The sequence below is a fragment of the Sycon ciliatum genome, chromosome 2 (assembly GCF_964019385.1).
Source record: "Sycon ciliatum chromosome 2, ocSycCili1.1, whole genome shotgun sequence".
Classification (NCBI taxonomy): Eukaryota; Metazoa; Porifera; class Calcarea; order Leucosolenida; family Sycettidae; genus Sycon; species Sycon ciliatum.
The window spans coordinates 15,648,502-15,662,465 of NC_088644.1; the positions used below are offsets into that span (position 1 = coordinate 15,648,502).

A 13,964-nucleotide genomic window follows, 5' to 3' on the forward strand; every position below is an offset into this window, starting at 1 on the left:
CTATACCTTCACCGTTAACGCGTTCATGACTCTGGGTTGCTCTTGAAGATAATAAATTATGAATCAGTGTACAGTGCTTGCTTCACGCAAAGTTGTGAGGTACGTTATGGTCAAGGTTTGTGACATTTCCAAGTCTGTGAACTCTCCACAGATCACTAAAGTTGAGCTACGGTAGTATCTACTTGTCATTCACCACTGATTAAACTTATGACAGCTCGGTGGCAAGGCGGAAGACGCACTCAGTGAAGAATATTGCCTGATTGCAACCATGTTCAGTGATAATGCCTCAATCCACACCACTGCACAAACCGACTTGGCCGGCTAAAAGTTATTCAAGGACTTTAGGTGTGGATGGGGGGCCAGGGGGGGGGGGGGGGGGGGGGGGAGAGAGAGAGAGAGAGTCGCTGAGCTTAGCTACCTCTTCTTTACTTACTGTCTTGTTCCCTAGATGTACCGCAATCAGAACATTCTAGCTGTCAAATCTGTACTAAAATACCAGGTGGACTACCATGTTCATGATGTACCAGCTATACAACCACGTACATGTACAGTCATGTACACATGTAAGTAATTAGTAACTAGTTAGCTGTAACTGGTACTAGTATACCAGTAGTGTTTTACAGGTCTGAAAATTTAATTGTATTTTCTTTAGTGCTATGTCCTACATGATTGTACATTATGAGAACTGTTTTGTTGGATATCGGATATACAAAGTACTATAAAATTAATACCATTTTTGATAATTGTTTTGCCGGTACATGTATACAGTCTGTACGTGTAATAGTTAGTTCAGGGAAGCTCAGTACTTCAGTGTCGGTAGGGAGATCTAGCTGCTGGTCATGCAGACCCTAGACAATCAAAATTTCCACTACACAACAATTATCTTTATGTAACCAGTTACCTGTAGTAACCATGGTAACTAGTATACTATAGGCTCAAGTACTGGTCTGAAACCGATCAACCCACGAAGTGTTCTCCGACCTTTCCCACTCACAGCTTCATCTGAACTGTTTACATGGTTTACGTACTAGCTTCTTGGCGAACGAGTAGAGCTCTGAGGAGGATTGCTACATACAGTGTACAATGTACCATGTGTACTAGCACTACCAAAACAACATACACAAGGCTACGTATGGGAGAGGACCGGTCGATCGACCGTGTGTCATCTTCTCTTTCTGGACATTTTCATGCTGCCACTTCACGAAGGAAATAATAAGCATAATAATAAGTAAGTAAGTTGTTACAGTTCCCAGTACTGAGTTGCTTTTCCTCGCATTCCGATCGTGTCACCACCACTGGCACTGGTCACTGGTCACTGGTCACTGGGCTGCACTTTAGTTGAGTGGGACCTTTCTGTTGCTGCTTCGTGCCACATCCACTCCAGGTAGATCTAGGTGGTAAATGCAGCCATGGCATGGCGAAAGCCAGAGGTGGCTGCCGACACATTTGCTAAATCCTTGGAGATGTCTGGCCGTGCATCTGATCTTTGGTAGCCCTTTGGCTCAGTATCAGCATCTTCTGTCAGAAGCGATCGACGTGCGGTCGTCTGTAGCCCGCCTCAGACATTCTCCGACAATGGCCGGAGGATTTCAGTGGCGTGAGCGGGTGCCCCAGTGCGAGCAAGTACGCGTGTATGTTACCAACGCTATGTTGCCACTGAGTCCGCACTACAGACTTCGCAAATGTAGCCACGTTTGGTGTGTGGATCCAGTTCGCTCCGGCTGATTTGTAGCCCCGGCTTCTATCTCAGCTGCCAAAAAACTGACAGACACGATCATGCTAGCATTGCTGCTATGCCCATCAAAGTTCATTCGCAAGTCGCAGCGATCTTTTGAAGTGACCGTCGTCCGTCAGTAGATCATGGTAGATCTACGAGTACGATTACGGACATAGTCATTGGTGATTCTGGAGAGGACGAGCTCACCGACCCACCGGCAGAAAGAGGAGCTGATCAGTGCGTTACTACGGCGGCCGGTTTAGTGTGTGTGCGCGTTATTCGTGAGGCGATGGGGTTTTTCTTCTGACGCCGGCAAGGACTTGAGTGGCTGTGAGTCGCCAGCAGCAGCGACTCTATGACTGGGCTGTACTGTTGCTAGTAGGTGTGTTACGACAGTGAATGAAAGAGTTGAGCAGAGATCTACAATCAGTTTTACAAGGCGGATGCCGGGTGGTAGCGGAGTTGGAATGACTGGGACAGTCTGGAGTTGCGTACTGACGTTGGTCAGCTTGTGCTGTTGCTGCTACTTGGTGGTCGGTCAGAGCGACTTGGAACCAGTGTTGGGAGCACCTCAAAACATTCAGGGTGCGTATGCATTGTGCAGCAGCACTTTACTATTTTTACAGACATCATTGTACACAGTAGATAATCATTACATCATTGTACAGTCATTGTATAGTGCTGCTCAATAAAACCCGATCACGTGAATTAAGTACACGCAGGGCGCTATGCAGTTCTAGATCTGCGAACACGGGTCCTCGTGCACGGTGCAAGGCTTGAAGCATTGCGCCGTGCATGAGGAAAATGCAGATCACCAGCATGCCGCATTATTCTCAGCGCCATTATCTAATTCCTGGTGAACTGAAGCAGTACAGCGTAGGTGCAATACCGTAAACCCCTGTTAATAAATACGTACTTACATTCGAATCAGTAAGTGGTCACACCCAGGGTCACCGGATTAAAGAAAACAACACCCGATTCAGCTGGTCAAATTATCACCGGGCCAGCATTTTAGGCACAAACACATGTTTTCTACTTTGGAGGTCACGTGTGCCCGTCATGTCATACACAAAGTATGAAAGGCACTGAAACTAACGGACCAATCAAAAACTGCTTCCGGCGGTCCTGACACCAGTACTAACTTTCGGGCGGGGTATAAACTTTCGGGCACGACAAAACTTTCGAACCTGACTTGCGTGTTGTGCAGAAGTCATTTTTTTCTTCCGTGCATGCCATGGCATATGCATGTACATGTGAATGCTACGTTCTTCAGGTGCATTATGTGCTCAAACGTGAAAGTTGGGGTGCGACTTCTAACCTAATGCGACTTAAAATCTGGGAAATGTGGTACTGTAAAACCACACATCATTCTACATGGCAGAGCAAGTACTGTCGTGGACATGGAAATCCGGTCGCACGTCTAGCGGCCTCGGGGCGCTGGTCATGCAGCCGTGGAGAAGCGGTACACACATGCTGCAGCGCGCTGGTCGCACCGGGTCAAGCGCTGTTCTGTACGCGCTGAGGGCACCGGCCCCGGTCAATCAACTGGATTTCCATGTCCACGACAGTATACTTAGTGAAGTGCATGGCCCAAAAGCAGGGATGACAAAGCAAGCTGGTCTTCTGCTCAGTTTCCTTTGTTCTTTCGCCAGCCTTGCACATTTAAAGTATAGATTTACTCGGCCATGTACAGTTCCGGCCCAAGAAATCCCATGCACCCACGAGTCAAATGTAGCGCCGCGTTTCCATTTCAATTACATCACGCACGCTCCAAAAACCAATCTGAGGGCGGCATGAGCCTTGGCGCTGCTTTCTGCACGTGGGCCCGGGGGTTTCTTTGGCAGCGACTGTAGAATATAATTTTGATGTTTACAGTGCCATATTTGCTTGATGTTTAAGTCGCATTAGGTTAGAAGTCGCATTAGGTTAGAAGTCGCATTAGGTTAGAAGTCGCATTAGGTTAGAAGTCGCATTAGGTTAGAAGTCGCATTAGGTTAGAAGTCGCATTAGGTTAGAAGTCGCATTAGGTTAGAAGTCGCATTAGGTTAGAAGTCGCATTAGGTTAGAAGTCGCATTAGGTTAGAAGTCGCATTAGGTTAGAAGTCGCACGCCAAATTTCACGTTTGAGCCATGTTGTTTCACTGTAGTAATGTCATAGGTAGGATGTCACAGTCTATTGTAGCTTTGTGAGTCGCACCACCCCCCCCCCCCCCTTTCACCATAGAAGTTTAGTGTAAAAGGTGCAACTTATATGTGTGGAAATAGGGTATACTTGCTATCTCGGTGTATCATTTGCACTTCATTTGGGCAGCTAACCGCACACTTTGAAGTATTCTTATGCCTTTTTATGGGTTGTCCTAACCATAAAACTGAGATGTCAAGACTTTGGTGGCACTGTTAGAAGTTGGCTGCTCCTAGCGTTGAAGTGCGCGTTTACGGCTGACTGACACTTTTACTCATGATAACCGTGACGAGGAGTAAATTCCCCGGAACTGTGCCACAGTGTATTTTAATAGGGAGTGAATGCTTGACATGGTTCTGATGTGCTCTCGGTGATATTATTGAGTCAGTCAAGTGTCAGTCACATCTGAGGAAGTGTGAGTTCCAACACTATAGGAGCTGCCAAGTTCTTCCTTAACCAGTGTAGTAATTGAGTTTTTCAGAAAGTTTGCTTCAGATAAAATACTGGTAAGGGCTTGGAATTAACGTGCAGCGAAGACTTTCCAACTCTGTGACTCTATCTGGTCTCCCAGAATAGTGGGCCACACTGGTTGTCGTGTGTGTTTGTGTGTGTGTGTGGGGGGGGGGGGGGGGGGTAACATTGAGGTGAATCCTGTTTGCATGTCGACAGAGACTTCTGCTGCATGGAGATGAGCGTGTTTACAGGATTTCTTCTTGCTGTGTTCTACGCGAGTGTCATGTACCTTTTCTTGTTCTTTTCCTTCTTTCTTTTTTATAAATCTTCTTTTTTCAGAAACATACTGCAATGCCAGTACAGGCTGCAATATCCCACCGATTGGTGACCTGCTTCTTGGCCGTCGCATTTTCCCAAGCAGCACGTGCGGCCAGCTGACTCGTGAGCGCTACTGCTCGCCGGTAAAGCGTGACGAATGCCGGTACTGCTATTCTAACTCGTCCAGCCAAGATGAGAAGCACACGGCCATGCTGCTGACCGACTCACAGGTCAACAAGCGTCGCGAAGATTGGACTTGGTGGCAGTCTGAAGCAGGCGTAGAAAACGTGAGTACGGCTTAGTAGATCTTACCTGGATAAGTAAACTGTATATTTCTTGCATGTTGAGTTTCGAAGTCGGGTTCGAGAGGAGGCTGTGAAGGGGGGGGGGGGGGGGTAGCTGGCTTGGAATTCTTGAGATTGGTGTATTCCTCTCTGCCGCCATAGTAGAACCATTCCTACAGCTAGTAGCCAGTATACAGTGAGGCCCATACAGGCCCGGCGGAACCGGTCTGGTTGGTCAGGTCATTGCCGGACGAACTTGTTGGCCACCAACATGTGTTTACTCGGCTGAGCAGGTCAGGCCTACCCATCACATCCTACACAAACTGTATGTACGGCTAGGATAGTCGGACCAATCAAAAACTGCTTCCACCGGTGCTGCCATGTATAGTGAACACTGCATGGTGTAGATACAGCTGATCCTCAGATACAGCTGGTCTTCAGAAACAGGTGGTCTCTAGAGGCACTAGGACAGGGTCATACTGGTCAGCTGAGGCATGGCCAAGTGCCGGAGAGGACCAGCACTAGCTCTCAACATCGTGACAGTTGATCTCTTATTGCATTGTTTACAGTGTTCCCCTTGGACTTTGGAAACATGCCATGTCCAGCAGGGCTTCAGATTGGTCAACTGAAGAAGTGGTAAGGGGGGGGGGGGGGGTCATCCCAACGAAAGGATAAAACATGTCACATAGATACCATGGACATGTTTTCATATGGGCGGCTTTGCTTGTACCATTGTACGTGTATGTGTACGAGTGATTGGTTGTTTGTACCATTGGGGACCACAGAATATTATAACATGGTACTGAAACCTGCTGTAGCAGCAACATTCATCAAGTTGTCCGTATTCTTGTGGAAACACTCAGCCACCACACTCACTGAGCACTCCGTGCCAATAAGTAACTACGAGGTGTACAGGGTAGATGTGTGTGTATATGTGTGTGTGTATGTGCTGTGCTGCTATTGCTGTGACCATCAGGTGGAGCTTCGGATAGACTTCAGTAGCATGTTTCACCTGAGTCACGTCACCATGTACTGGAAGTCGCTGAGGCCACGCTGTATGGTGGTGGAGCGTAGCATTGATTACGGTCGCAGCTGGCACGTCTATCAATACTTTGCACACAACTGCCAGGAGTGTTTCGGCGTGGATGAGTCTGAGTTGCGTGTGCCCAAGGATCAGCGAGGCAACACAACAATCTACCCAGCGCGTTGCACCAGACGATACTCAGCACCGGAACCGTACGAAGGAAGCCAGGTACGCATCTGTCTAGGAGAGCCAGCTGTCCTCACATAATAGCTTAGATTTGTTGTTTGAAGCAGATAGAATGCCACAGGTAAGCAAGGTCATCCACATAGCTGCTCCGCTTTAGTTGGCATCGAAAAAATGATTCCTTCCTTTGAGCACCATTACTTTCCATCATTGATCCCCCGGTTTCCCTCAGATTACACAGCGTTACACGTACTTGGAAGTACAAATAAGGCCAGCAAGGAGCCTTTTGCCTCCATTGTATATGAACTTTGAAGTATGCTGTTTGCACTGTATTACGTAGACCGAGATAACTGAACCCTGGATCATATAGCAAGGTGTCCGTTCAAAATAGCTTGAGGGCTGGTTGAAAACTCTCGATTTTGGGTTAGATATCCAACCTTATGGGAGCATCTTGGATTGGACGCCTCACTTTGCTTAAGACTATAGCAATTATGAGCAAGAGAGGTTAAGATAACCCCTGGCCATGTCGACCTCATCGGAACTAAAATCTTCGAAGAGGTACCAGTCTCTATCACAATTTTCAAAAAAGAAACCTCTCCCTTTCTCTCTCTCTCACTCACTCTGTCATTCACTCTCTCTCTCTCTCACTCTTTCTTTCTGTTCTCTCTCACTCACCCCCTCTCTTTCTCTCTCTCTCTCTTTCTCTTTCTCTTTCTCTTTCTCTCTCTCTCTCTCTCTCTCTCTCTCTCTCTCTCTCTCTCTCTCTCTCTCTCTCTCTCTCTCTCTCTCTCTCTCTCTCTCTCTCTCTCTCTCTCTCTCTCTCTCTCTCTCTCTCTCTCTCTCTCTCTCTCTCTCTCTCTCTCTCTCGCTCTCTCTCGCTCTCTCTCGCTCTCTCTCTCTCTCTCTCTCACACACACTCACTCACCTACTCTCTCCTCCCTCTTATTTATTTTGTTGCAACATCTCTAGACTCAGTGGAAACGCCGGTCAATGTGAAGAGAGTGGGTGGTAGCCAACCATGGCGATTAAGAAAAGTAGGGGTTAGGAGGGAAAACGAAAGGGTAGCAAAAACAACGGCAACAGCAACTCCGTCAAGAAAGAGATTGTCAATAGCCAGTCAATAGCTAGTCAAGACCAGCAGAGACCCTTATCATTCTCTCTCTTTCTCTCTCTCTGCAGATGGTGTTTGTACCCTTAGATGCACTCAGTGTGAATGAGAGAGATGATCCGTATCTGCAGGCTGTGCACAACGTCCGACGGCTCACCAACCTTCGCATCCGATTCACCAAGTTTCACCTGATGGGCAATGATAAGCTATCTGATGGGCCAGAGGTAAAAGCAACTTGCATATACATATACAATGTACTCCCTGTGTTTCTGGAGATAAGATAGTTTCGTGTGTTGCGTTGGAATGAGAATGGGACAAACATAATTTTCAAGGTAAACGCTTAGTTTAGATCAAGTTTTCTGTCGGGAAGATGCTTCTTGTTTCTTGCCATTGTTAGAACTTAGTAGTCCACTGTATGATGTGCTTGGCGTGTACTGTATGATGTGTATGGCGTGTACTGTATGATGTGTATGGCGTGTACTGTATGATGTGTATGGCGTGTACTGTATGATGTGTATGGCGTGTACTGTATGATGTGTATGGCGTGTACTGTATGATGCATACTGGCCAACCCTCCCGGTTTTCCCGGGAATATCCCGGGAAATCAACACTACTCCCGGGGTCCCGGGGATTTCAAGCAAACTCCCGGAAAGTCACAGTTTCGTTTGATACAGGATTTTCCTGAAAACTCCATGGATTCGCCTCGAATGTCCCGGTTTTTTCCAAAATATGTACGGTGCGCACTCGCACATCGAACTGTGCACGGCACTTTCAAGACCTGACCGTCGCTATGCAGGCGCCGACTGATCGAACTGCGATGCAGGGTCGAACTGTGCCGTACGCAGATCTGCAGAGTTGAACTTTTTTTTGGCGGGAAAAGCCCTTTTTCACTTGTTTTTGTGCCATCCAGGGATTTTGAGAAAAATCCAGGGATTCTGCATGTCTTGTCAAGGGATTGAGATTCTGGTGGTTGGTCAGTATGATGATGTGTATGGCGTGTACTGTATGATGTGTATGGCGTGTACTGTATGATGTGTATGGCGTGTACTGTATAATGTGTATGGCGTGTACTGTATGATGTGTATGGCGTGTACTGTATGATGTGTATGGCGTGTACTGTATGATGTGTATGGCGTGTACTGTATGCATATAGCATCATGCAGATTTACAAGCACAGTTTCATTTTTCCCTGCTTCCAAAATATTCCAGAATGTATGGGAGTGAATAATACAAAACGTAAATGGAAAGGATAACCTGTAGAGCTAGTGATGAAAGAGCAATGGAAAGGATAACCTGTAGAGCTAGTGATGAAAGAGCAATGGAAAGGATAACCTGTAGAGCTAGTGATGAAAGAGCAATGGAAAGGATAACCTGTAGAGCTAGTGATGAAAGAGCAATGGAAAGGATAACCTGTAGAGCTAGTGATGAAAGAGCAATGGAAAGGATAACCTGTAGAGCTAGTGATGAAAGAGCAATGGAAAGGATAACCTGTAGAGCTAGTGATGAAAGAGCAATGGAAAGGATAACCTGTAGAGCTAGTGATGAAAGAGCAATGGAAAGGATAACCTGTAGAGCTAGTGATGAAAGAGCAATGGAAAGGATAACTTGTAGAGCTAGTGATGAAAGAGCAATGGAAAGGATAACCTGTAGAGCTAGTGATGAAAGAGCACTGGAAAGGATAACCTGTAGAGCTAGTGATGAAAGAGCAATGGAAAGGATAACTTGTAGAGCTAGTGATGAAAGAGCAATGGAAAGGATAACCTGTAGAGCTAGTGATGAAAGAGCAATGGAAAGGATAACCTGTAGGGCTAGTGATGAAAGAGCAATGGAAAGGATAACTTGTAGAGCTAGTGATGAAAGAGCAATGGAAAGGATAACCTGTCGAGCTAGTGATGAAAGAGCAATGGAAAGGATAACCTGTAGAGCTAGTGATGAAAGAGCACTGGAAAGGATAACCTGTAGAGCTAGTGATGAAAGAGCACTGGAAAGGATAACCTGTAGAGCTAGTGATGAAAGAGCACTGGAAAGGATAACCTGTAGAGCTAGTGATGAAAGAGCACTGGAAAGGATAACCTGTAGAGCTAGTGATGAAAGAGCACTGGAAAGGATAACCTGTAGAGCTAGTGATGAAAGAGCACTGGAAAGGATAACCTGTAGAGCTAATGATGTAAGAGCAATGGAAAGGATAACCTGTAGGGCTAGTGATGAAAGAGCAATGGAAAGGATAACCTGTAGAGCTAGTGATGAAAGAGCACTGGAAAGGATAACCTGTAGAGCTAGTGATGAAAGAGCAATGGAAAGGATAACCTGTAGAGCTAGTGATGAAAGAGCACTGGAAAGGATAACCTGTAGAGCTAGTGATGTAAGAGCAATGGAAAGGATAACCTGTAGAGCTAGTGATGTAAGAGCAATGGAAAGGATAACCTGTAGAGCTAGTGATGAAAGAGCAATGGAAAGGATAACCTGTAGAGCTAGTGATGAAAGAGCACTGGAAAGGATAACCTGTAGAGCTAGTGATGAAAGAGCACTGGAAAGGATAACCTGTAGAGCTAATGATGTAAGAGCAATGGAAAGGATAACCTGTAGGGCTAGTGATGAAAGAGCAATGGAAAGGATAACCTGTAGAGCTAGTGATGAAAGAGCACTGGAAAGGATAACCTGTAGAGCTAGTGATGAAAGAGCAATGGAAAGGATAACCTGTAGAGCTAGTGATGAAAGAGCACTGGAAAGGATAACCTGTAGAGCTAGTGATGTAAGAGCAATGGAAAGGATAACCTGTAGAGCTAGTGATGTAAGAGCAATGGAAAGGATAACCTGTAGAGCTAGTGATGAAAGAGCAATGGAAAGGATAACCTGTAGAGCTAGTGATGAAAGAGCACTGGAAAGGATAACCTGTAGAGCTAGTGATGAAAGAGCAATGGAAAGGATAACCTGTAGAGCTAGTGATGAAAGAGCAATGGAAAGGATAACCTGTAGAGCTAATGATGAAAGAGCAATGGAAAGGATAACCTGTAGAGCTAGTGATGTAAGAGCAATGGAAAGAATAACCTGTAGAGCTAGTGATGAAAGAGCAATGGAAAGGATAACCTGTAGAGCTAGTGATGAAAGAGCACGGGAAAGGATAACCTGTAGAGCTAGTGATGAAAGAGCACTGGAAAGGATAACCTGTAGAGCTAGTGATGAAAGAGCACTGGAAAGGATAACCTGTAGAGCTAGTGATGAAAGAGCACTGGAAAGGATAACCTGTAGAGCTAGTGATGAAAGAGCACTGGAAAGGATAACCTGTAGAGCTAGTGATGAAAGAGCACTGGAAAGGATAACCTGTAGAGCTAGTGATGAAAGAGCACTGGAAAGGATAACCTGTAGAGCTAGTGATGAAAGAGCACTGGAAAGGATAACCTGTAGAGCTAGTGATGAAAGAGCACTGGAAAGGATAACCTGTAGAGCTAGTGATGAAAGAGCACTGGAAAGGATAACCTGTAGAGCTAGTGATGAAAGAGCACTGGAAAGGATAACCTGTAGAGCTAATGATGTAAGAGCAATGGAAAGGATAACCTGTAGGGCTAGTGATGAAAGAGCAATGGAAAGGATAACCTGTAGAGCTAGTGATGAAAGAGCAATGGAAAGGATAACCTGTAGAGCTAGTGATGTAAGAGCAATGGAAAGGATAACCTGTAGAGCTAGTGATGAAAGAGCAATGGAAAGGATAACCTGTAGAGCTAGTGATGAAAGAGCACTGGAAAGGATAACCTGTAGAGCTAGTGATGGAAGAGCACTGGAAAGGATAACCTGTAGAGCTAGTGATGAAAGAGCAATGGAAAGGATAACCTGTAGAGCTAGTGATGTAAGAGCAATGGAAAGGATAACCTGTAGAGCTAGTGATGAAAGAGCAATGGAAAGGATAACCTGTAGAGCTAGTGATGAAAGAGCACTGGAAAGGATAACCTGTAGAGCTAGTGATGAAAGAGCACTGGAAAGGATAACCTGTAGAGCTAGTGATGAAAGAGCACTGGAAAGGATAACCTGTAGAGCTAGTGATGAAAGAGCACTGGAAAGGATAACCTGTAGAGCTAGTGATGAAAGAGCACTGGAAAGGATAACCTGTAGAGCTAGTGATGAAAGAGCACTGGAAAGGATAACCTGTAGAGCTAGTGATGAAAGAGCACTGGAAAGGATAACCTGTAGAGCTAGTGATGAAAGAGCACTGGAAAGGATAACCTGTAGAGCTAGTGATGAAAGAGCACTGGAAAGGATAACCTGTAGAGCTAGTGATGAAAGAGCACTGGAAAGGATAACCTGTAGAGCTAGTGATGAAAGAGCACTGGAAAGGATAACCTGTAGAGCTAGTGATGAAAGAGCACTGGAAAGGATAACCTGTAGAGCTAGTGATGAAAGAGCAATGGAAAGGATAACCTGTAGAGCTAGTGATGAAAGAGCACTGGAAAGGATAACCTGTAGAGCTAGTGATGAAAGAGCACTGGAAAGGATAACCTGTAGAGCTAGTGATGAAAGAGCACTGGAAAGGATAACCTGTAGAGCTAGTGATGAAAGAGCACTGGAAAGGATAACCTGTAGAGCTAGTGATGAAAGAGCACTGGAAAGGATAACCTGTAGAGCTAGTGATGAAAGAGCACTGGAAAGGATAACCTGTAGAGCTAGTGATGAAAGAGCACTGGAAAGGATAACCTGTAGAGCTAGTGATGAAAGAGCACTGGAAAGGATAACCTGTAGAGCTAGTGATGAAAGAGCACTGGAAAGGATAACCTGTAGAGCTAGTGATGAAAGAGCACTGGAAAGGATAACCTGTAGAGCTAGTGATGAAAGAGCACTGGAAAGGATAACCTGTAGAGCTAGTGATGAAAGAGCACTGGAAAGGATAACCTGTAGAGCTAATGATGTAAGAGCAATGGAAAGGATAACCTGTAGGGCTAGTGATGAAAGAGCAATGGAAAGGATAACCTGTAGAGCTAGTGATGAAAGAGCAATGGAAAGGATAACCTGTAGAGCTAGTGATGAAAGAGCACTGGAAAGGATAACCTGTAGAGCTAGTGATGAAAGAGCACTGGAAAGGATAACCTGTAGAGCTAGTGATGTAAGAGCAATGGAAAGGATAACCTGTAGAGCTAGTGATGTAAGAGCAATGGAAAGGATAACCTGTAGAGCTAGTGATGAAAGAGCAATGGAAAGGATAACCTGTAGAGCTAGTGATGAAAGAGCACTGGAAAGGATAACCTGTAGAGCTAGTGATGAAAGAGCACTGGAAAGGATAACCTGTAGAGCTAATGATGTAAGAGCAATGGAAAGGATAACCTGTAGGGCTAGTGATGAAAGAGCAATGGAAAGGATAACCTGTAGAGCTAGTGATGAAAGAGCACTGGAAAGGATAACCTGTAGAGCTAGTGATGAAAGAGCAATGGAAAGGATAACCTGTAGAGCTAGTGATGAAAGAGCACTGGAAAGGATAACCTGTAGAGCTAGTGATGTAAGAGCAATGGAAAGGATAACCTGTAGAGCTAGTGATGTAAGAGCAATGGAAAGGATAACCTGTAGAGCTAGTGATGAAAGAGCAATGGAAAGGATAACCTGTAGAGCTAGTGATGAAAGAGCACTGGAAAGGATAACCTGTAGAGCTAGTGATGAAAGAGCAATGCAAAGGATAACCTGTAGAGCTAGTGATGAAAGAGCACTGGAAAGGATAACCTGTAGAGCTAGTGATGAAAGAGCAATGGAAAGGATAACCTGTAGAGCTAGTGATGAAAGAGCACTGAAAAGGATAACCTGTAGAGCTAGTGATGAAAGAGCACTGGAAAGGATAACCTGTAGAGCTAGTGATGAAAGAGCAATGGAAAGGATAACCTGTAGAGCTAATGATGAAAGAGCAATGGAAAGGATAACCTGTAGAGCTAGTGATGTAAGAGCAATGGAAAGGATAACCTGTAGAGCTAGTGATGAAAGAGCAATGGAAAGGATAACCTGTAGAGCTAGTGATGAAAGAGCACTGGAAAGGATAACCTGTAGAGCTAGTGATGAAAGAGCAATGGAAAGGATAACCTGTAGAGCTAGTGATGAAAGAGCACTGGAAAGGATAACCTGTAGAGCTAGTGATGAAAGAGCAATGGAAAGGATAACCTGTAGAGCTAGTGATGAAAGAGCACTGGAAAGGATAACCTGTAGAGCTAGTGATGAAAGAGCACTGGAAAGGATAACCTGTAGAGCTAGTGATGAAAGAGCACTGGAAAGGATAACCTGTAGAGCTAGTGATGAAAGAGCAATGGAAAGGATAACCTGTAGAGCTAATGATGAAAGAGCAATGGAAAGGATAACCTGTAGAGCTAGTGATGTAAGAGCAATGGAAAGGATAACCTGTAGAGCTAGTGATGAAAGAGCAATGGAAAGGATAACCTGTAGAGCTAGTGATGAAAGAGCACTGGAAAGGATAACCTGTAGAGCTAGTGATGAAAGAGCACTGGAAAGGATAACCTGTAGAGCTAGTGATGAAAGAGCACTGGAAAGGATAACCTGTAGAGCTAGTGATGAAAGAGCAATGGAAAGGATAACCTGTAGAGCTAGTGATGTAAGAGCAATGGAAAGGATAACCTGTAGAGCTAGTGATGAAAGAGCAATGGAAAGGATAACCTGTAGAGCTAGTGATGAAAGAGCAATGGAAAGGATAACCTGTAGAGCTAGTGATGAAA

At 45.2% G+C, this 13,964-nt stretch overlaps 1 protein-coding gene across 1 annotated transcript in view; it reads left to right on the top strand.

Annotated features, from left to right (window-relative positions):
• Nucleotides 1–1,724: 1,724 nt before the first annotated feature.
• LOC135808900 (laminin subunit beta-2-like) overlaps nucleotides 1,725–13,964 on the top strand; it is a 56,355-nt gene continuing 44,115 nt past the window's right edge. Inside the window, exons 1-4 of the mRNA XM_065322144.1 lie at nucleotides 1,725–2,302; nucleotides 4,692–4,957; nucleotides 5,931–6,206; nucleotides 7,341–7,493. Coding sequence (XP_065178216.1) covers nucleotides 2,161–2,302; nucleotides 4,692–4,957; nucleotides 5,931–6,206; nucleotides 7,341–7,493 — 837 coding nt within the window. The 5' untranslated portion in view covers nucleotides 1,725–2,160. The remainder of the gene's footprint in view (nucleotides 2,303–4,691; nucleotides 4,958–5,930; nucleotides 6,207–7,340; nucleotides 7,494–13,964) is intronic.